Source organism: Catharus ustulatus, chromosome 4 (assembly GCF_009819885.2).
Source record: "Catharus ustulatus isolate bCatUst1 chromosome 4, bCatUst1.pri.v2, whole genome shotgun sequence".
NCBI classification, from domain to species: Eukaryota; Metazoa; Chordata; class Aves; order Passeriformes; family Turdidae; genus Catharus; species Catharus ustulatus.
The window spans coordinates 38,072,024-38,096,785 of record NC_046224.1 but is presented as its reverse complement, the minus strand read 5'-3'; the positions used below and the strand labels follow the sequence as shown (position 1 = coordinate 38,096,785).

The 24,762-nt window shown below is 37.1% G+C and overlaps 1 protein-coding gene across 2 annotated transcripts in view; it reads right to left on the bottom strand.

Moving 5' to 3' along the window:
* Nucleotides 1-517: 517 nt before the first annotated feature.
* MAPK11 (mitogen-activated protein kinase 11) overlaps nucleotides 518-24,762 on the bottom strand; it is a 30,075-nt gene continuing 5,830 nt past the window's right edge. For both annotated transcript variants that reach the window (XM_033057314.2, XM_033057313.1), the window contains exons 2-12: nucleotides 17,532-17,661; nucleotides 16,533-16,591; nucleotides 15,329-15,440; nucleotides 13,092-13,121; nucleotides 12,909-12,956; nucleotides 10,478-10,592; nucleotides 10,285-10,356; nucleotides 8,605-8,684; nucleotides 5,753-5,831; nucleotides 4,212-4,385; nucleotides 518-1,187 (exon numbers count right to left, since the gene is read on the bottom strand). In XM_033057314.2, coding sequence (XP_032913205.1) covers nucleotides 1,114-1,187; nucleotides 4,212-4,385; nucleotides 5,753-5,831; nucleotides 8,605-8,684; nucleotides 10,285-10,356; nucleotides 10,478-10,592; nucleotides 12,909-12,956; nucleotides 13,092-13,121; nucleotides 15,329-15,440; nucleotides 16,533-16,591; nucleotides 17,532-17,546 — 858 coding nt within the window. In that variant the 5' untranslated portion in view covers nucleotides 17,547-17,661 and the 3' untranslated portion in view covers nucleotides 518-1,113. The remainder of the gene's footprint in view (nucleotides 1,188-4,211; nucleotides 4,386-5,752; nucleotides 5,832-8,604; nucleotides 8,685-10,284; nucleotides 10,357-10,477; nucleotides 10,593-12,908; nucleotides 12,957-13,091; nucleotides 13,122-15,328; nucleotides 15,441-16,532; nucleotides 16,592-17,531; nucleotides 17,662-24,762) is intronic.

Below are 24,762 nucleotides of genomic sequence, written 5' to 3'. Positions count from 1 at the left end.
CAGTATTATGCATGTTCCCGTATAGAGTATAATGGAGGAATCAGATAAATTTGTTTAAAAAATCTCGGTATCTGATGCATCCTTAATCTTTTATTTAATTTTCCAACTTCTCAGAGTTGGAAAACCTTTAAAATTTTGCTTAAGAGGAAACTCTAATGAGAATGTATGAAGTTCTCAAATCTCTTTTTTTTGTCTTGTCTTCCAATGGCCATTACTAGATTACTTTCCCAAAGATTTTGTTAAGGAAAATAAGACAATGTGGAATATTTAATTTAAAGCTGTGAACTGAACTGAGCACTCCTGCATTGCATCTGTGACAGCCTTTGCTGAAACTTGCAGAAGTCTACAGAGTTCTGCTGCAGTACCTTCACAGCACCTTCCTGCAAACCCAGGCAAATTCACCAACACTCCAGCAATGGCATGGTGAGGAACACCATTGGGAAGTAAAATTGTCTCACAAATGAGTATTGTGCAGATAAAAAATACATATGGGAAATAATGAGAACAGACACTTGAATGGCAAGAGAAGAGAAAGATTTATTTTTACTTTCAACTGGTGTTAAGATTGCTTGAGAGACATCCAGTACATGTGTAAGACCACCACAGATATGACTACATATGCATATTCTGTCTATCTCACTACCACGCCCTCTCTTCATAAAGGCACTAACTATAAATAGTACGAAAACAGACAGATAAAATGCCACAAAAAAAAAAAAGGACTGCTTGCATGGACTTCTTGTTTATGTTTGTATACATTCATGCTTTAAATGTACAATTTTAAAATTAATTTAAAAGGTCACCTTTATTTTGGCAATACAACTGATAAAATGAAACATGCAGAACACATAGCTTGACAGAACTCAGTGCATAATTTTGTCAGAATGAAGCAGTTTTTTACCACCCTTTGTGAGTTGGGAATACATTCATATTACAAGGCAACCCCCCCCACCCAAAACAGACAACATCTGGCTTCTGTTTAATGCATCTGTTTTTCCACATCTCCTCCAACATCTTTGGATAGTAAAATCTATGTCTGACCACAGGTTAAATTGTATGGTTATATTTTAACAGTCTTCATAGTGCAGCAAGGCAAGACAGAGCTGCCTGTATTCACTGTTCTATCTCCAGGTTGTCCATTTTTAAGTCGGGTGGTTTAAAGCTATTCACTTCTTCATATGTAAGTTCTGTAGAGGGGGTGTAAAGAAGAGAGAAGAATTAAGTGATACTTTCTTCAAAAGAAAAATACTCCAGACAATACAGTTCTACAGATACATGTGACTTGTAGTTTGTATGTCCAGTTTTTTTAGTGTTCAGATCCAATAATAGACTGAATTCATTAGGAATCCCCCTCTTAACCTCAGACTACAAATTAGACTCACAAATACTGTTATTGTACAACATGACTGTCCCCTTCAACTAATTACTAAAACACACAGGCCCTGAAATGAAAACATCAATTACACTGTTAGATGACCTGCCAAAATGATTTAATAAAGGACAATATATAATGGAAAATAGAATCTTTAATGTAAAATGTAAGTTAAAATGTACACTTTTAACTATGGAGAACATTCTTTACCATCTCTCAGTCAGTTGCCTTCAATTATATATCATTTGCAATTTTGTGCTAATTCACTGGGATCCTGGTTGTTTTTCTGTTGGGGTTTTCTTTTCTTAAGTTTTACTGTAGATGACTTAATTTTATGGTACTCTGAAAAAAAAATCTCTTTTTCTCTTAGAAGCATGTAACAGCTTTCATCAGGAAATTTTACTTCAGGCTCTGTTTCCCAAAGAGTGATGTTTAAGTCATATTAAACTCATGCCTTCAGCTTGTTTATTACGTAACTTTGAGAGAGCTGCTATGCCTGCAAGCATACCTAGGACTCTTATAAAAAAGTATGTAAAAAATCTTGCGACTGAATCTTGCTTATGCTCAGGTTGTGTTATGCTGCACCACTGTGTGCAGCAATGTGTGCCAGTTTCAGTGAGGGATTTCTCTGCAGGAAATTCTGTGTGCAGAACTCCAGGATTGGAGGATTTGTTAGGTGACTTTGAGTGACTAACTTAGGACTATTACACAAAATCACAGGTAGCCAGGGAGGAGCTACAGCTGACTGAACTTGGAGAAGCCAGTGTGCTCACAAACTGGACACCTGGAACTGTATAAGAAATTATTCTCACTGGCTGTGTGGTTTATGTTTATGAAGCTCTTTACCCACTTCTCACTGCACCTACTCAGCAGAAATGTGCAACTGAAGCAACATCTAAGGATAGAATGTATAGCATTCAACTTTGAATAGCATACTCTTAGCCTCTAAAATTTTCAAATGTTTTTAACTGATTAAACATCTCAGTAAGAAATCTATGAGCTTGGGCTGCAAGCCTCAGTAGTTTGCAATGGAGGCCAAGAAAACTTTGAAGTGTATGTGTAAGACAAAGTGTCTGAAATCTCATTTTACTGTGGTGCTCAGTCCCTTGAGATCAGGCACCACTGATTTTTAATTTGAACAGAAAAAGAGCAGAAACATGCCATCGACATCTTGAGAAATTGGGTCACTATTTCACCAACACTGTATCATCTATGTTTTATGTCATCTTACTTAAATGTGGCACATGCCGTACTTGAAAATAAAAGGTTTATTCCTGCAGAAAAAATATGGCCAGAGGGAAGACAGAAAAGCAGCAAACCTGCTGTGCAAGTTTGGAGATTTTTGTCTCAGGCCTTTTTTAAACCTGAATAAAGAAGGAATTTTACCTGTAGTTCCGTCAAGGTCAATGATGTAAAAAATGATACATGATAAATGCAATGATAAATAATGATACCGCCCTTCCAACAGAATTCACCTTCATGTCCTCATTTCAGTTTAGAATGTGTTAAGCAGTTAAGCTAAGATTGTTCCTGAAATAATTTCAACGGAGTTTCATCACAAACAGAAATCTGCTTCATGACTCAGAAATTGTTAAACTTTCCTGTTAAAGACTTGGGCAACTGAAAAAGCAGCAGAAAAAAAATCATCCATTCCTAAGTACAGCAGTGAATGAACACAGCTCTCAACAAACAAGATGTATGGGCGGTGCTGTAGGCTGCCAGGTTTTGCAAAGGAGAGCATGTGTAACAAGTAAACAATGCCAATCAATCCTCCTTGTTTGTACAGTCACACTAAGCTTCTACAAAAGCCTTTCCAGGGCTCTAGGAGGTTGATTTACTATAGAGAGAGTCATGACCCCACTATTACCTTTCTTTAAGATACATTTGCTGCTTTCTCCCCTGTAATGCCCAGGATAAAGCATGGCACAAGTGGATGGGCATGAGTAAGACATTAGAGTATTCTTCATCATAAACCTACCACTGTAACAATACATTTTTATCGAATCTTTCCCGAGTAAGAGTTGCAGAAAATGCAAACAGAAACAAAAGAACATTTATTTTATAGAAGACATATTTTATCTTAAGCCAGTGAAAGACCTTTATTGATAAACAGATACAATTAGTTCTCTATAACATTATTCTCAGTTTAAAATCTCTAGTAAGGTATTTTTAGAATGATATGTCTTCATTACACAGTGGTGAAATTGGACTGTACTTTTCAGTGTACTTGTAATGTAATGTTGAGCCACCTTACTTCCGTGATACTGCAGTGCAATATGATTGTGTTGCAAGCATGGAAGGTTGTTGCAGTATTTATTTAAGAAAGGTTTTGGGGTGTCACTCCCAAGAAAAATCATCAACTATCATCTCAAACAGGACCAATAGCATGGTGTAGTTATTAATCCCAATTCCTTTGCTATATAAAGGATTATTAACAAAACAGACATCTACGTGGATAATAGTACTTTCTGATTCTGGTCAGAACTAGACCAGAATCCCAAGTAGTGTTACTTGTCTCAGGACAGTTACTTCAGCTGGGGATCTGACCCAGAAAACTAAAAGCCAAACTGAATGTGTGATTACCTGGTAGCTAGCATCCGCTTTTAGTTAAGCTTTCACTGGTACAGGGAATCTAGTAAGGACATGTCAAAAGGGGGACAGTAGGCAAAATCCAGAGAGGAAATTTAAGCCTTTCTGCCTGTCCACCCTCACATGAACTTACCTTGTTTGCCTGAGACTTAAAAGTTCAAATTCCTCTGGCTAGAAACGGAGGAAAACTGTCACTTAATTAAGGCTTTCTTCTGCTACATGTCTTAACTAGTGCATGCAGTTCTGATACCTTTCCATTCATCTATGGTTCGCTCCTTGTTCTCTATGGACTCGTCGTACAGCTCAGCCTCAGGTTCATCATCCGGATCGTGATACTGTACAAAGTAGGGATGAGCAAGCGCTTCTGAGGCAGTGATCCTTTTATCACTGTCTAAAATAAGCATCTTCTCAAGAAGATCTACAGCTAAGGCAAAAACAGAAACGCAGTTCAAAGCCAGAAGAGACCATGAGGAAATAAAAGAAAAGGCAACTGTTTACACACAGCCTATTCTCACTCACCTTAAACACAATTAATATTACTGGTAAAATTTAGGCAGCTTAACAAGTAAGTTTTGAAGATTTTGTACTGCGAGAACAAAGAGAGCTGAAGTGAGCTTCTGGTTTCCTTGTGGTGTTTACAAAGGTTCAGTATAGTCAACTGGAGATCCGATTCACCTCTTTGGATATCCAAAGACCTAATTCTAAAAAGATCCATGTGTGCTTATAAGGTAATATCCTGTGTTGTGCATTGTGTGCTTAAGTTTGCACTGATCAGAACCAAGGTAAGTAACTTGTGAATAATGAAGTGTGAGATTACACTTCTAATAAGATGCACCAATGCAATGATCAGATGAAAACCCCAAAGCAACTTCACAGGACCCAGCATAAACAAAATATGTTTGAAGTTGACATTTGAAGTATACTAGAAATAAGAGAGACTTGTATGGCTGAAATTAGTTTTTCATGGAAATTTTATTGTAACTATTTCAAATATTATTTTTTTTCATATAAGCATTGACATTAATTTGCCTTTAAGCTATTAATATGTAGCATGCTCTCACACACTTCTGGCAAATAAATCCAATTTTTAACATGGAAGTGTTCCAAACTACTTGCATTTGTGAGAATAAAATTTGCATTAATGCACAAAATGAATTAGAAGCATTTTAACTCACAGTACTTCCCTATAACGTGTACTTGATGGAACTGACCTGGTGAGATGCAGTGAGATGCACTGATGACTCAAGTGGCTCCTTTTTATATCACAATAAAAAGTTCACATAAACATTTCTTTTGCACAGGTAGAACCAACTGATTAAACAGAAAAACTGTAACACATAATCAGATCAAAGGTCTGCCTTAGCCCAGTATCCTGTGTCCAACAATGGTTCATATATTCCTAGAAAATTATACTCCAAAGGGTCATTCAAACAGCTATACTTCCTGGTATATTCTTCTGCTTGCCAGCAATTTACAGCTCATGGCCTTCCTGAGCCAGAAGTGATGTCTGTAATCTAGACCTCACAACATTTTTATTTATTTCTGCTATGCACAGCTGGCTTTTGCTTTTCATCCATGGACCATTTCCCTTTAGGAGGTTCCTGTAATCTCCATCAGAAACGAAAAGGCACAGGCCTCATGAAGAGAAAAAAGTCCCAGGATAAAAGGTTATGCAATGCTTTTCTCATTGTCTGATTATTATTATATGGGATCATACGGCAAGAAACACAGGGAATGCTTGAGTTCCTGTGTTAGTGAAAAATTTTATCTGTGTCAGTCTGACTTTCTTACCTAATGGATTGGCACCACGAAACACTGCTTTCAAATCCTGTTGAGGCATATGTGGAAGAGATTCGATGTACTTTCTTGCCTAGAAATAAGTCAATATAGATACCATATCCACAGGGTTAAATTTTGCTCAACAGTAATCACATCAGCTCCAAAAAAACAGACGTTATATTTTTTATGTTTCTTATACATGGGAAATCCTCTTTACGTAAAACCACAGTGTATGACCTTGTTTCAAACACTCACTCCTGTATACTGGACACTAAGTAAGAGAGTTTTAAGCAGGTGCAATTTGGTTTAAGGCTTGAGTGTCAGCACTTCAGTTTTCACCTGTGCTTACTGGTTCATTGCAGTATATCCCCAGGGAAGACATGCATGCCATGCTCCATCAGAAATTGCAACCTAAATCCTCTTTCAGTTACCCTCAGCAACGTGGTATAATTCAATTTGCAGCCTTCCCTCCTCTCTCTTCTCGGGTGAGATGCAACTTCACTAACCAAAGAACACATTCGGATACTCCATTGGAAAAGATTTTCAGATGTTTGACGGAATTTAGAGCTTGCATTTTCACTGTGGCTGTGAAAGGCTCATCCAAACTCAGCTAGTAAAAACTTGCCCAGATAAAGGATCCACAAATGTCAGCCTGACACTACATGAGCTGTGAATTTTTAGGCTGAGGTAGATAGGTTGGTGGCAAGAGAAAAGGTTGCATACTTGGATCAGACAGAACAGGGAATTCTGAAAAGGAATTGTCAAAAAAGAAGCAGATGGCTATTCCCTAAATCCATAAAAAAACTCAGCTGGTCCTTGGACAAACCCTAACCCTTTTAAAACATGTTTGTATTACACAGCTATCTCTCCACATTTAGCAGTCCTGTTAGAAGGACACTATCTGCAGAAGGTTAATTAGGCATCCTTGGCCTATGGAAAACAGCAACTAGTTAACAATTAATCCTAACATGACTGAACAAGATGCTGTGAAAATTATCTCCAATCTTATCCATAAAACACATAGACCTATCAAAGTACACTTACTAGCCTGTCCCCTGTGTTTATATACTCACCACAGAAACCTCACCAACAGAATCCCAATGTTTAAATTATTCTGAAATGCAATTACCATTTAAACGCGTATTAACATGAAACACTGACAAATACCTCAGTAACTTGTGCTGAAACATCCAAGGAGGCTGATCTTTTAGTTTCCAGTTCTTTAATCCTCTACTTATAACTGAAAATAGGCTTGGCATTTCAGCAAATTTCTGATAGTGCTGTTACAGGAATGTTAAGAAATTGTCCATGTCTGCAAGCTGCATTAAATACCTAAACAATAAGGCCAAACTACATGGTAAAGAAGAACTAGAATGAAGAAACTCCCTAGCAGCTGGCAATTACCTCCAAGAAAGGTATGCATCTCCTTTGACATTGCTCCTCTAATCAGGCAGCAGCAGCTCAGAGGTGACCTAGCAGCACTCCCGTTCATTAACCTGGTTTTTGTGTTCTGCCTGTGCTCTAAAGGTATAATTAGCCCAAATAAAATAGTTTCAGGATTCCTGTACCTCACTGATGTATGCTCTGAAACACAAGAAATTAAAAGAACAAAGCATGTACTATTTCCAGTAAGTATTTAAGGTGTTACTCTCACAATCAAAAAGCTCACTTTTTGTGGGTAATAACACCGAGAATGTGTTATAGCAAAACCTGTAGGATCTCAATAACACATGAAAGCGACAAAAGGACCTACACGACTATATAAGGACCTGTGTTCAGGACAGCACAGTCTGAGATTTGTTGGTTGATGCAGTCCCTAGCAAAAGGATGAATGCTTAGTTAGCCACCTGCCCCGCTATTCCTAGGTGCAGGTACCCAGAAACTCTGGGACTGTGTATCAGCCTGTGATGATAAGGTTTCATTATGCTTGGACCTTCCAGAAATAGAGGGTTGCTCTGGCTCTCCTACTGCTCCTGCTTACTTAACCCACTAGTGTATTCATTAGTAAGGTCAAAGAAAACATGTCAATATATACACAGGCTGAGAAACAGTCATTAGTATTAGTTTGAGATGTATACAGAAGAGGTTTAAGAAAACAGTTGCAGCTTAGGAGGTATCTGTGTGCTAGTGTTTATCTGACCTCTTACACTGTGCCCATCACCTGCCTTTATCAAACAATACTACACCTCATCCCTCACCTGGCTATCTACTGTTACTGCTTACAATGAATCTTCAAAGTGTCACTTTAGCAGAGAAATTAAGTGGAAATTGTTCATTTGCTAGATTACTATGTTAAAGAAGTCACACAGAAAGTTAAAAAGCCCACTCTTAATCATGAAAATTATCAAGAAATTGGACCACACGCAAGCATTTAGAGAGATGAATAAATATGATTTTCAAATTAGGGATTTAAATAGAGCACTCATGCAGAATACACATTATTTGATTCAGATACATCTGTGTTTAGAAACCTTACAACAATGGAAAGCATACAAATTATAGAGACATCAGATTTAATAGCAACAATATAATGCTCTGAGCTGAGCACCAGTTCAAATTTTTTAAATTACAATAATAATTTTAATTATAAACAATTTAAAAGATCATCAGGACAAATTTCTTAACTCTTTGCAAAAACTGAGTAGATAAGAACAAGTGTCAAAATTTATCCAGGTGACATTTTGGATGTCTCCAAAAGCGTATTTTTTGAATGGTGGCATTCTAGCAGCAAAAACCAGAGATAATTTTAAGGTATTTGCTCATTTCCAAATCAGAGTGTCTGTGTAACCCAAGCAGTGACATACAGTGCTAGTTAGAGAAAGAATGACAGAAAGTCAGTTAACTGAATGAAGCTGTGAACTCACATGTTCTGATGATATTTTCTTCAGAAGTTCTGAACTGGGCGTGCCCACAACTTCCATTATTCTCTTTAGTTGATCGATATCTGCATAATTTCAGGGAAATAAACAGCACACAGTCCTTCTGGGTTTAGATAATTAATGAGCTTCCATGCATGTAACTATGACACTTAAAACCATTCTGTGAAATTCCATCATAGCTCATGGAAGGATATCAATTCATACCTGCTTAAGACTAGTTCTGGAGTACAAAATTCTCTACTGTACTATATTAACTTGTCAGGTGTGGCAGTTGCATGAAAAATATTGCTTTTCTGTCCTAGTGCCCAATTTAGTACATTCTTAAGCTTAATCTTAATAGCGTATTTATGTTTCAGTGATCTAACGGATTTCTGAAAATCTCTCTATTATAATACACAGTTTATAGGCCCAGATTACTAATCTGAAGACTGGCAAGTGAAAAGTTCTCATTTGGTATCTTTAAAAATTTGCTTTATATATGTCCCAAGATTAAAAACTTTGAAAATGGTAATTTTTGATTGTCACCAAGGACCTGTAAAGTATATTACATTTTTATAGAGATTCAAGATTATCTTACAGCTTTATTTAAATGGATATAATAATATAGTAGTAGACAATACTTTATAACAAAAAAAAAATCTTATTTCTTGCTAACTAGATATACTGATTTTTTCAAATACCACATCATGTAATCAAACAGTCTGAGGACAGTCATCTCCCAATGATGATACACCTGGTGAATGCCTGTGGTTACAGTAGAGTCCAATGATGCTGAGCATAACAGAAAGGCCAGTGAGGAGACTTGGTCTCAGCTCTCTTAAGATAACTTCAGGCAATTCTAATGTCATGATGCTTTGCACTCAGCAATGGCTTAGCATTAGCAGAATTGTTTGTTTTTTGAGGTGTTTCAGAGCAGCAAGAAATGTCAATATTCAGTACAGATGAATGTGCTTTTGTTTCTCATAATAAAACCTTGATGCAGTTGTTTCCTCATTCCTTATTATTGTGTTTTTCTTCAGTTTTCTTTTATTATTTTACTGCTCTCCTCAGAAACATCTCCTTTTTGCTCCTGCCAGCACAGGAAACGCCAGTGGAAATCCCTGATGTTCCATCAGGGACCACAGAACAGTGCTGCAGAAAAGAAAAGGCTTTGTTGCTTCTGTGGCATTTCTGCAACTACTTGCTTCTTTTAATATAATAGGATGCAACAGACCTATTAATTCACTCATTATTTAAAAGTTAACTCGTTTGTGTTTTCTGGAACGTTCAGCCTAAAAGCAGTTCTACTTTGTTAAACTGCATTAGCTGATGAAAAAATAGTGCATTTACTCAGCTTCAGTTTTAGTGTATGTTACTTCAGTAAGATCCACACATGGAAGAAATCTACCCTGTTGTAACTAGGTTATTATTTAAATACAGACACACAAAGAATAAATGTAACTTTTTGTTGTTTAGGAACATCTGTTACTTGCTTTTATCCTACCAGAGTATCTCATATTCAGTTGTCATATGCACTGAAATGAAAGATTAGCAAATTGTTTACTCTTTTACAAGTTTATTACCTCAAAACCATGTCCATAGAAACACTCAAGTCCTTAGGGGAAAAAAAAGGAAGAATTAGAGAGTATTTTTTTAGTTCCATTTTAAGTTTTATGTTAAGGATACAATCATTTCCTGGGAATAGAGCCTTTCCCTTCAATAGCTCTGCCATGATACATCCAACCGACCATATGTCAACTGCCAAAAAACAGAGACAGAAGTGTGCACAATGAATCAAACAGATCCTTATACAGCTGCTTCTTGGTTTAAAACTATCACTACATGAACCTGTAGCAAAATACAAGCCTTCACAGTTTACCTGTTTGATTGTAGTGCATCCAGTTCAACATAATTTCTGGAGCTCTGTACCATCTTGTTGCAACATATCCAGTCATTTCATCATCAGTTTGACGAGCTAAACCAAAGTCTAAAATCTATAGAATAAAAATAAAACAATAATTTTAAGAAACCCTTTTCACTTTTGTTACAGGTCCTGATTTTCCCTTTACTCATTTCTGAGTTTTCTGTAGTCCCTCACTATGGGTGAAGAGAAACAGCAGCACTCTGCAGACAAACTATCTGCTCTCTCTGCTGTCTCCGTGCAGTTTCTGGTGCTGCACAAAGATATTTCCACTGTAATGAACCTGGCGCTTTGTTCTCCAAGGCAGACTTTATATTTTGCCTGGAGTTCAATTTTCCACTGACATTCATTTACTAAAAATAAACACTGTTGCTATAAAAATGAAATATTATCATCAACTGTGAGTGTGTGTGTTAAATGTTAACAGCAAGTGCCAGAGGCCATTTAAAGACCAAATAAGCTGATCACAAATCTGCAGAATTTCTGTTGTCTAATTTTCTTATGTCTAAGCATTTACTTAAACCACACATAATGCTGATGCCACCAGGAGAGAAATGTATATCCTGTGTAACAGTATAAATTCAAATCACACTCCATTTGTTTTCAGTAGAACTTGACCACCAAAACAAAGGAGCTGTTTATGTACACAGAGGCTTGAGTGCAAAGCGTCCCCCTCCAGATGCTCTCCTTTGTTAAATTTACCTTGATGAAAAGTTATTTCAACTGAATTTTCCCAGCTCATTTCCTTGCTTTCTGTTCTATTCTCTGGGTAGTCTATGTCCCACTAATTATCGACTCTAGCTCTAAGAGAGACTGCCTTGAAAGGGTACCATCTGAGCCTCAGTGCTGCTAAGTCATCTGGGCTAGCCAGCATCTCTTCACATAGTAAGATCATTGAGTATCGCCTATGATGAGATCCAGGATTATTTATTAAGCTGATGGCTAATCCTTTTCATAGGGAATAAGAACATTTCAACAGTATAATTCAAAATTCCTCAGTTATAATCTAATTAAAAGATATAAAAAGCCTAAAGAAAAAGATTAAGATATAAACAGTTAACATCTTTACTTCCAGTCTAGTTTAAAAGCATAATTTATTTCTTAAGTAAGTGAAGAAAAATGCATGAGGTAAACAAGCACAAAAAATGGTGTAAAATTCAAACACTAATGCCTTTATTTTTATAAGGATTTTGGCAATATTTTTCCTTAACAGCTGATCCTTTCCATCAAATGTATTCACATACACACATACTTTCCTTCTATTGCTTTTTTGCTAGTACTTGGAAATATCCACTAGTTTGTCTAAGTAAAAATAATTTGAGGAAGTAAAGCTATAAATATAAACAAAGTAGAGAGCAGTGTAACAAATGCTAGACAGGGAGGTGCACAGATTTCATAATAATAGAAAAAGACAGTAAAAGTCTCCTTTACTTACAGTACAAAAATAACGTACACATTTTAGAGTAGATGATCAAACACAGATGACCCACAAAATTTCACAGATGCTGAACATACATGCATGAAGACATTGAAGAGATAATCATTAAACTTGCTGAGCATGTGCAAGTGTCACTAAATAAACAGGAACTAGTTTCTCACCACAGATCCGGATTAGTGCAACAATCTAACTGCACTGCTCTTACTCATTATTGTGATTTTTTGCTGATCTTGTGGCATTTGGAGTCTTTTCTTAAATCCCTTGCAGCTGGAATAAAGTGATTACATCAGAATCTTAGAAACAGGAATAAAGATATTTCTGGTTGTCCTGGAGAAATGTTTAACTTCTCATTCTTAAACTTAAAGGCTTAGAAAGCTAAAAGATATCTCTTCCTTCTCCAGAGTTTCATGCTTACTATGTAGTATCACTTAACACAGACATACCAAGAGTTGTATTTATATAGATGTGTACATCAAAATAGCATTTGGGAAGCAAGGATTATACGGTTCATTTTGGTTGGTTGGGCTTTTTTGTTTGCTTGTCTAACTGCAATACTTGTAACTGGCAATACTGGTATATTTTTGCCACCATATTTAATTTAGCTTGTATGTTCCACAGATACAAAAAATCCAAATTGTTACGAGATTTCATCTATATATGGCAGATGCAGATATATATTACAGGTCAGACTTTCAAGATACACTTAGTTAAGTACTCAGTGGGGGTCAAACTATTATCTATGTACCATCTGTGGGGTACATAGAAATTTTGCAAAGATATTTGTATTCATATTAAATTAACATTTGGGAGAAAACACATGTTCACAGTAATGGGCAAGTAGCAAACAGCTGAAATTAATGATGAGCCATAAAAATGGTAACTAACATTTTCTTAGAAAACTGTCACCTTCAGAGTTTTTGCAGCACTCTGTTACAACAGCATGATACCCACCCTCAGTTCACAGTCTTCATTTACAGCTAGGTTACTGGGCTTCAGGTCCTGTAGCAGAACACAGAGTTAGTCAAGTACTACTTCAACCTTTTAAAATGTATTGTAACTATGTCTTAGTAACACATTTGATGCACAGAGGGACAACACTCCATTCATTTTCATTACATCAAAGCCTCAACTCACCCTATGGATGATTCCAGCTGAGTGAATATACTGTGAAACAAAAAAAAACCATAAGATTTGAAGTTAGAAGTGAAGGGAGGTTAAAGACACTTGTCTTATTTTTTTCCTTCTGAGACTGACTGTTTTATATACAGAAAGTATTTTCGTCATACCATGTTTTCAGATCAGAGGTATGTCAAACTTCAAAACCTTCCTGTTTTATCTTAGCCAAAACTGGATATTTCAAGAAAGGTAACCATGAAGACTAGATTCTACCAGTAAAGGCAGCACTCACAGTGATTCTTCTGTATAAAGGCTCTTATCAATTTGGAATTTGTTCCAGCCTTCCCTGGATGTCCATGTTGATCAGCTAGTGGCTAGTAAAATCAGTGGCCTAGGGAGTAGCATGGTTGACTCCTACATGACATAAGTCACCTTCCCATACTGTGAACATTGATGTGGGTGAAAGCAGCCACATCTGCACTCTGGGACAGTTTAGTCACCAAAATACCCACCTAATCCACAGCATTACCTCAGGTCCACTTTCAAAGTGGTACTTCAGCAGCTATTTAATGTCTCTGCTATTTTACACAAAACATTTAAAATAAAAAACTGAGAACAGCTCACTCTGTCATTGCCTATCTTTCTCTAGTTAGGGTTAATAGCAAGTTTATCGACGATCATATCAACCGGGCCTTGAAAATCTTCTGTTCTCTAGAGGTGAATTAACTTTTTTTAGGAGAAGGGATTATACACAAAACCTGTGTAGCAACTGGGAAAACTTAAAGAGGACACAAGGGCATTCTTCATGTTCCAGACCTAAGAACTGTTTATCAGAAGGCAGGGCCACCTCTCAGTGTTCCTCACAGCAGCTGCAAGCAGCTGAATGAACAGGGAGCCAAAACATTGCTATCAACAGAAGAAGCCGTGTTCCTGCTCTGCTGAGACAACCACAGCAGCCCCTCCTGATGCCCCCAAGCACTCACATACAGTATCAAATGTTCTTTGACTAATGAGATATGAGAATTTAATGAGAATTTCAATTCCATAAGAGAGGAGCCACCAGCAACCCCTCCCCTTTGAAACAGAGCCAGAAATGCACCTGAATGCATTTCTGAAATTAATATTCACTTAGAGCACAATTCTTACTATTACTTAGCTTTGACACAATGCAGACATATTCAAAACCACAAGCAGGATAATTAATGCCAGAATCTATTTTCCTAACTAAGCTATTAACTCACATAAATGAGACAAAGCAATTAAGGGCTCAGTTGTGCAATTTTTATTCACTAAAATCTGTACTTAAAGTGACAGAACCTGCATGCATGAATATGAATTACTGTCTCAGGCACAAGGTGACTTGCTGAAAATCATGTAATAAGTATATTTCAGAGCCAGTATTTACCATGGTTTGCTTTCAAACATAATTATTTTCCATTTCTAAAATATCAATTACTGTTAAGCGAGCTAGTAAGGTTGCTGACCTCTCTCTTTTCTGTGCTTATATCTCAGGAAAATTCATACTGGTCTGAGAAAAAGCTTAGCACCTAGTAATGGGAAGCATTACCTACATCTTCCTCTGTTTATAGACATTTACATATGAAACATCATCAAAATGATACATAATTTGATTCTTTTAGAAGAAAATTTTGCTGTAGATTCATTGCCAATCACCTGTGTTATTAAAGTGTATAAATTTAAACTGACATGATTAAAGAAAAAAATCACTTTACAGGCAGACTAAATCCTAAGTGATTGTGTGCAGCATCGTACATTGCTGGGATAAATTTCTACTTCCAGACATTTCCCAAAGGACCCAAATACTTATCTCTTCACCCATGTGACACTCTCTACAAAAATCAGGACTGTGGTTTTTTAAAGTGGCTCATGTCTTTCAAAGCACAATGCGAGTTACTTTCCATATTGCTCTTCATCTATTTCACATTCAGAATTTTGAGACATTATATAACATGCTATTGTCCTGCAATAGGAACTGAAATAGACACTGATCTAAAGTTAACTTTTAAGGGGAGTATTCATGTGTATCGTGCACATAAACTTTGGTAGGCTTGGGGATTTATTTCTGGTTGAAAAATTACCTGATAATTTCTGAAATGATTGCTACTATTTGCACACTTTCAAGACATAAAAAAAACCCCATGCTTAAGTACGCTCATTGCAACCAACTAGTTCTTACAACATTTAGATTGCTGACTCATTACTACAACATTTAGATTCCTGGACTCAGACAGTACCTTAAGACCTCGAAGTAACTGATAGATGAGAAACTGTATATGATCGTCCGTTAACTTCTGGCACTTCACAATGTTATTCAGGTCAGCACCCATTAAATTTGTCACAAGATATCTGTGGAGTGAGGAAAGAAGTGAGGAAAAAAACAACACAGAATAGCAGAACATAAATTCTTCTGGAAGAGTATCCACACAAGCCATGTAGGTTCCTTTTCCAGTGTCTACTAACACATTTTGTATCCTTTAAATCAGCTATGAGTTCTAATAATGCAATCACTGCTATGAGACTTAACATAATGAAAAAGAAAAATCCTTGCAGTACATTAGAAGCTTTTATCTCTGTTTTCTCCATGATACACTACAGCAGTGATAGATGTAACATATTTTTTGATGAAGAGGAAGCCTCACCCAACATTAAAGTGGCAGCCTGAGGCACCAAAACTACAGGACCTGCAGGACCCTGGAAAATCTGATGATGGAGGATAGTAGAAATAAGAGTGTTTTGTGTAACTTCCCTCTCTGTTCCCACTGGAAGTTTTATTTTTCAACAAATTTTGAAGAAACATTGATTCTTTTCCAAATGCAGCGCTGGAACAAAAGTATGCATCCGTCATACCTAATTCCCATTTGTGTAATTTTGCCCCAGAGTCAAAGGGGTTTGGTCACTAATTTCCACAGAGACAAAAACATGTTAATTACTATTTCCTCTGCTGAATTGTTTACTTAAGTGCTTATACAATTATGTAAACCAAAAGGAAATCAGCATAAATTGTATGTTTGAGTCACATCAAAATATAGCCAGTTTTACATTAGCCAGGACTCTAGCCTAAATTTACCTTATCTCAGTTAACTAACAGAATACTTTCCTTCATTCCTGAACTCTGCCATCTCTGTATGAAAAAACAATCTACAGGTTACAAATACACAATTGAACTGAAAAAGTTTTACTTTTGTTGGCATTTATGCAGCATTAAAACATTTACCATATACCTTTCATCTAATTTAAATAATTTAAATTTTCATTTAGAAAAATACAAAAATAAGGTCCATCTCCCTGTCTTCTCTTTGTGGGAAAGTTGCAAAAAGATTTTTACAAAGCTTACTGTGGTTGAAAGTCTTTTAGACATGCATGTTCTTTCTTTTAAAAACCAGAATGGTATTCATTTACTTAGGAACTGGTCAGAATGATTTAAAAAAATTTACTTACACTTCATTGAAGTTTTCTATTGATGTTGCAGGTGTAAAAACATCTAGCAGTCCTATAACCTGTCAGGTGAAAGAAGGGGAAGGAAGTGACATTTTATTTTTACAAACCTGTAAAACAACATGTAATTTGTACTGACAGTGCTCAGCATTTCTGGGAAAAACTTACAAAAACATGACATATGGTCATACTGAAAACTGACATAGTAGATGATCTATAAAGGTACCACCTCAGCCATCTTAATTACAATCTTAATACAAAAGTAAAAAAAAAGGCAGAAGAAATAATGTCACATTACAGAAAAGATGAACACATGCCTTATACAATTGTTATACTTTAGATTATGCACACTTTCATGAGTTCTCTTGGTCTGTTTTTATTAACTTTTTCATCCTTTCTCCCAGATACTTTTCAATCAACCATGTTTTATTCAGGCCTCAAGTCATCAAGCTACCTTTAAGTAAGTGGATGCACCATTGAAATCAACTGTTTATCACATAAACTTAGACCAGTACTCAGTTCTGTGGAATCTGAAATTTACGGTCTTTCATTTAGCTATTACACTGCTGTCCATTGCAACGAGACTAATCTGCCCTCAATTTCTCAACATAATCCATATTCAGCAAAAGCAGGTTTGAGGTGTGGAGTCTTTTTTTTTTCCTGGGCTGGTGTTTCAAGATGTTTCAACAGTAGTGAATAGAATACTTTCATTACTTCATTAGAGAGGAGTACAATGACTTGTTTTGAGTTTCATTAGCTTCATCTTCAAGATTTAATTAGATGTTTTAAAAATAAAATACAGCCCGTTACTGAAAGTTTCTGAAGTTCAGTGACTTCACTACACCTAAGATGGTTAGGTCCAGGTACCTTGAGTATACAGTTGCCTATATATTTTTGAAAAATATATATATTTTTGGAAAAGATTGTACCTAACTGAAATTAAGCCTATATTGTAAACTTTTGTAATGGAAATCCAAAGAGAAGAATTCACTCTCCACTTACGTTCTCATGCTTCATGTGCTTAAGCAACCGAAGTTCTCGGTAGGTCCGCCGGGCATGGATAAGTGATTGAAAAGGTCTTGAAAGCTTTTTCACTGCCACCTTCTGTCTTGTTTTGGTATCATAAGCTGAGCTGGAAGAGGGAAAGAAAAAGTCTACATTGATGGCATGTTCTACAGCAAAGCTCTCAACCAGTTCACTGAAGGAAGCTGCACTCTCCTGAGGGCTCTTAGCCCTTCCTTTACCCTCTTTCACCTTCTACCCAGGGACTGCAACCAGGCAGCTAGTCAGGAGTAACTCCAGAGTATTCAAACACAGGTCCCTTGTTTCCCAACTAGCAAATTACTAATGCTTATGGGACCATTCAGGACTCATCCCCAGACAATCCTTCTCCCAAACGGCAGGAAAAGTAACCAGACAATTAGCTCAATTCGTGCAGCTCCAGCCTCCAGATCCAAGGCAAGGCTCACAGGGGATTCAAACTGAAGTTTGTTCTTACCGAGCAAATTGGAACCTTTACTAACCTTTACTAATTAGGGGAACACTGCCTTTGTTATCTATGAATATTAATTATTATGTAACCATTAGCTCGATAGATGACAATGTCCCCAAACTGGTATCAAGTTAGGATGCTGGCATAACCATGGCGATGCCTTTCCCAGCAAGTGAAGAATGGGCACGTCTTACACTCCAGCCCACATATCCACAGCATGTGCTTAACATCCCACAGATGGAGGTGCCCTGCTGAAGAGGGCACTAAATATACAAGTCAATATTTGCAAGCAAGGGAGATCCACTCTTTTTTGGGCATTAGAAAGACATGACAAGTACAAGCTATAAAAAATTATGCCTGATACATAGCACAGGGATAAAAATGATCCCTCTATGTATTCATGACACTACATAGTACAATTATAAAAAGATTTCTGTTTCTTAAGAAGAAAAAAATTTCTTTCAGTGGTTACTCTTACCTATTAAGTAATTGTGTTCAACTAAGTACCTGGAAATTCTCAGTTTAAAGAGTGGGTAACACTACGTGCACTTTCTAGAGAGCATTAACAAATCAAGAGCCTTCTCACACATTTATCTTACAGAACTTTTTTGGAGTTACAAACACAAAAATTAAACATGAAAAATGCATGGAGTAGAATGCCAACAGTCACCAGTCACATAAAATGGTATTAACTTCTTCTACATAGTGTTTTAAACCCTCCCACAAATCGTTGTACAGACAAATCGCTACTAGAAACAAAAAACATTGATGGTGCCTGGAGTAGCTTCTAAACTAACACACTGAGCCTACAAACAGCTCAAAATAGATGGACTCTGACACGTTTTTGGTGCTATGCTAAAGTCATGAAGAGCCAAGTGAAGTGCAAAGCCTCTATCTGCAGGACAAGGACAAGAAACAAAAGATACAATCAAAAAACATGCAGGAAGAAAAGGGTCATCCAAAATGTGACTGTCCTAGAATTAACCCAAACTCCACTAGGCCAATCCAGAATTTCATAAAGACAGAATAGAAGCAAATAGATTTAATCAACAAGTTTCCTGCAGGCTCTATGGAAGGATGGAATCACTCGAGATAAATGACATAGATAAGCAGATTACTTAGGTAGTTTTTTGCAAGCATCACAGAGGCTGATCTTCAGGCAAGTTTTAAAGGTGTAGAGTGCTGTGGTTTTCCTGAGCTCTTCAGAAAGAGCATTTCCTGAGCAGAAGAAAGAATGCATAGGAAGAAGGAGAAGACTAGTATCACTCTGATGAGTGGATGGAAGGGATACAATAGAGAATATTGTTCCAACAGTGGGGCAGGGACAGATTTATTCAGGATATGAGGATGTTGTGTGACTTAATTACACGGAGCAGCTCAAGGTACTCATAGTGTGAGAAGAATTGACAACAAAAATATCCTAAATTTCACAAGACTAGCCACAAGGACAACATGAAGGTTGCACAAATAAATCTAAAGAAATAAAAAGGAAGTCAATGGCTGGCTTCTAATATAACAAAGAATAAATGTACAGTAATTTCATGACTATAAGGCATACCGGATTACAAGGCGCACTTCCGGATTGGCAAATTTCCAAACTTTGTCCATATATAAGGCGCACCAGATTAGAAGGTGCACCTCCGGGTTTCAATCAAAATTTTAGTCAAAAGGGTGCGCCTTGCAGTCGTGAAATTACTGCAATTACTCTGTGTTTAGTCATGGGCAACAAAGCCACTGGAGAACACTGCCAAGTCTCACAAATGCATACTGTCCATAGCCTTTCCAATTCTGGGGGGAAAGGAAATATTTATCCAGTTAAATAAATAACATTGCTCAAAACAGCAGTTTGCTTAACATCTCAGCTTTTCTGGTAATTCACAAACCTTCCCACTCATGTTTGTACCAGTTTGTGAAATACTGTACACATTATACAAGATGAAGAACACTTAGATTTTAAATCCCGTTATCGTGACAAACATCACTCTCCTCCCTATTCTAAGCTCAAATGTGAGTTTCAGTGGTTTAAAAACCACTGATCTTTAAGATGAATTGCTTTTTATCCTTTGTATGACTCAAGGCTGCAAAGCTTTCAGATGGTACAAAGCACAATCTTTTTAGATTCAGTAATACTCATGACAGCAGTTTTTTAGACCCAAGATGGAATCACATAAGGAGAGAGAAGGAAAAAGAAAAAAAAAAAGGAAAAAGGAAAAAAAAAGGAAAAAGAAAAAAAAAAAGGGAAAAAAGGAAAAAAAAGGAAAAAGGAAAAAAAAGGAAAAAGGAAAAAAAAGGAAAAAGACAAGTTGAGTCCTGAGATCTCCAATAGGAAATCATGCATTGAAGCTGGATGGGCCAGGGACTGACTTGGTGTAAATGAGTGCTCCCACACTCAACTAACTGTACCAAATTTTAATCAGAGCTAATGCCTTCAGATTCCCTTCTTTCCTGGCTTACCATCATCATAATTCAAGTTATTAACAGCAAAACATCGAAAAATATCTTTCATGTTCTTTGAATTGTCTTGTTTGCCAGATTCAAGGAGGACTTGCATATGAGATCTCTGCTACTGCCTCTGTGATCACATTTTTAGACTAGATCTCTCTGTCTTCCTATTATATCATCATAGCTACAATCTGGTTTGTCCCCTGAATATCTCATCAGCCACAGAGTAAACTATTAGGTGGAAGGATGAGTTGGTCCTCTTTCTGTGTGATTTCCCCATGAACACTCAGCTTTCAGGGTAGTACCTGGAGAGGACATCTCTGGTTCCAGCCACAGCAAAAATGAGCCCACCTGTTCTTGGCACCTGTAAATCCTTCCTTGGGGGCCTGTAACCAGCATGATTAAAATGACTGAAAATTGCTTCTTTAAAAAAACCCAAACCCATGCTGTTAACTGGTTTAACAGCGAAGAAAAGGGTTAGAGGCCCTTTGTCATGGTTTAACTGCAGCTGGCAACTAAGTGCCACTGCTGCCTGCTCATTCCTGTCCACTCATACCTCAGTAAGAAAAAGTAAACCTTATGTGCTGGCATAAGAACAATTTAACAATTGAAACAAAATATAATAAAATTTAATCATAATGCCAAAGAACATTACTTTAGACAGACTTTCTATCATAATTTAGAAAGAAATAGAATTACCCCAATCTTTTTAGTTAACAAGAAATAACCTTGTAACAATCTTCAGATATAATCATTCTTGACCCAGAACCCATCAGAGTTATGACACATTTTTTGCTGTCTCTCCTTTTCAAGATCAAGGATAAAAAGCCATTACTCTGCCGGGATGGCATCATTTTCAGACAGATCAGAGACTTTGGTTTAGTGTGATTTTCAATCATTGCTTAAATTAGACTCATCTTTTGAGTGTTGTCAACTCCTACATTTAATAATTCTATTGAAGTTCCACTAGATGAAATATCAATTTTTAGTTATATGTACATTTTCCCAGTTCTTAAGATTTCAGAGAAAAGTTTGAACACAGGAAGCTACTGCAGTCCAAAAAATCAAGAGGCAGAAAGCATGGGATTTTAACAGCCTCAAGATAACTTTATAACTTTTGATGAGATTGGGATTTTGGTAGCTGATCTTTATAACTATGGCTGTACATACAGTAATTGCCCTAGTATCCATGGAGCTTGTCCTCTGTGGCTGTGGAGCAGTAAAACTGGACAGACAGGCCATTCACGTGTGCAGCCTGCTCAGACCCTCAGGGGTTTTGGGACTAGAAGCACACTATTCACCTGGGGCTACTTCGTCTTTGGGATCAAATTTGCTTCAGCAGCTAAAGTGCTGTTTGTAGGAGCCTGATGTTATAAACATCACATGGAGCCAACTTGTATCTTATTTAGCAAAGTCCAGCATCCAATGCAGGAAGAATCCTTCCCAGGATCAGTTGGTCCCTTTGAAGTACAGCCAGTCCCTGAAATTCCTAACGCTTTGGGCTCAGAGAGAGCTTACTAGCTGGGCACGGCACTATCCACAGTGCCTGGAAAAAGTTCATCTTGAATGCAGTCTGTGAGTTCTCTTCATTCCTGGAGCCAGCTCAGGTGAAGGTGATGCAGAATGAAGGCATGACCCAAAGCTGGTTGTATGTGGTGCCAGTCTTGTGTCTCCAGCAACATTCCCATTTGCTGTAGGTTACCCGTGTCAGACAACATTCCATCCCCATCACTCTGGATAACCACAACATTTTGATGGTCTACAAAGTCTTTCAGAAGCATTATAGCTGTACAAATTATTTAGGTATATGCAATCTAAGCAACTGATTTGAGGTTATGAGCAAAAAACAGAAGACTAACTTTTCTGATTTTTAAAAAGTATAACTCAGTGTCTCAGCTTTCAAGGTTGTTACCGTTACATCATCACAAGTTTGACAACTTGCTGAACACACAATACCAAAACTTGGAGAGAATGATGGAGACATTTTAAATTTATTTTTAATTTAAATAAAAAGTTACTTTTCATTGAGATATGGAATAGTCATGAAAAAAGCACATACAGCATCCATCCAACATCAGCAAATGGACCATATCAGCTATTGGCAGCGAAGCAAGAGAACAGAAAACGGTTACCCACAGTCATCTTAAGTAAAGCAGTAAAGTAAACCCAGGAAATGGTTTATTTATCTCTTCTTTATAAATGTTTTGTTACTATTTTGCAATTTCACGTTGGTGATTTTCACTCTCTAAGAGCCAGCTGTAAGGTTCGTTTGCTAAACCACACAAATCACAACATATCTGTGCATCAAAAGGAAGCCATAAAGAAAAATTTTCTTTAGCAAGAAAAAACAGGATGAGGATGAGTAAAGGGAAGCTCTGAAACTATGTTAATCTTCTCATTAGCCAAAAAAATTCACTTGTTTGACGATGACAGGATATTGTACCGTAAAAATTACATCCCCTCACTTGGATATTATTCCAACATACCATGCTGAGCACTAGCATCTATGGTTTTGGTTTTAGTATAATGACTGTTAACTATCTCAGATTAATTTACTCCTACATCGAAACATAAACCCACAAAATATCTCTTACATATGCATCATAATTGTTCTATAACCAACATAAAAATACGTTGTTTTTTGTTTTATTGAAAATACTAAAAAATAATACTCTCCACGTTTATGTGAACACATCATCAGTTTTCATTCAATCGATCATGATCATAAAAGTGTTGTATCAGCCTCTGAATCCACAAACTGTATTTTATTTTTTCATCTGTCTCCCGTGCCTCCACAGTGACTTAAACATTTCAATAACTTTACAGAGGAGCAGACACACTCCTTTAGGTGAAGCTACAGATAGCACAGCTTTTACCAGTGGGAATGATGCATTTAAAATCATGGTTGTGAAAAAAATGTACAGAAGGTTGGGGTCATAAGATGTTAGCTTCCTCAGCATGTGCAACCTGCTCATGGATACTAAAATAATCATGTATTCTATATAGCCTAAGCCAAATATCAGTAAGTAAACAAGAGTATCAGTCAGCTGCCACTAAGCCAGTACACTGCTAGTGACAAATGTGTTCCATTCAGTATTTAAAAAAAAAAAGACTGACAGGTAGTTATACATTATGGGTTTTGAAGCTTCAGATAGAAATGCTCGCAGTAAATCTGGATATAAACTAACATGAAAAATACCAGTGCTTTCAAAAACATTAAACAAATCTATACAGACAAAATCTCACTTATATTTTCTGTTTCTTTTTCCTATTCCTCCCCCCCCTTCTCATTCACATTTCCTGTTTCCTCTCTCTACAACAGCCAAAATATGAAATGGTAGCAATTTATTTCCAGGTTACATAGGGGTTTGAAATGTCCTCTCCCTTCCCGACTGTATGGGGAGAACTAAGATAGGTTCTGAAATTGCAAACAGCTCCTTGTGAAGCTGTACTGAAGCACACAATAAGGCTCTAAGACTTTCAGGTCTTTGGGACAGGGATTGTGTTCCCAGTCTGTAATCGTGGCTGACAGCAGGACAGGAAAGGAGTCAGTTTATGCCACTGCTGCCTCATGCAGTCCAGGAAGGTATATATAATAAAAAAGTATATTGAAGTAAGGATGGAGGAGACCTGCAGAGAATATCCTCTGTTAATGTATTCTTACAGCCACACAGAAGGATGCCATGACCCTTGTCCTTCTGCTACAACCAGTTGACTTCATGCCTCTCATCTCTCTACCATCCCATGCCTCCCCTTTCTCTAGAATAGATCTCATTAATTCCCTGTGAAAGAAAACCCACACAATACAAAGTCTCCACTTCTTATCCTTGTCTTTTCTTCACCTTTCCTACAAACCCCTCTATCACCCTCCTCATGCACGCTCACAGATGTCATCTGCTCCCAAACTACTCCACAAGCTTAGTGTCAGCACCCTACATAGAAATCTGTCACAGCAGTTCTCAACCCTTCTCATCGTTCTCCACAAACACCTTCTTCATTAAAAGTGTTATTAGACACTCTAATTTAAAGTAGAGACCTTGATGCCACGAATTACCATCCTGCTTCCCTTTCCTTTCCCAAGTCACTTAAGTACATTGTTCCAACAGCTGGAAATTCTCAGGATGAAACCAGACAAAGGAATGACAAGCAATCTGCATTCCACCCTAGTACTCCACAAAGCCACTCTCAACTAACTCCCTAGTGATGTCTCCCCAGACAGTGCTCAGAAACACCCTTCTGTCTTCCTTCATGTATCTTTCACAAAGATTCCTAAGTTCTCGACCTTCCTTGGCTTTGTAG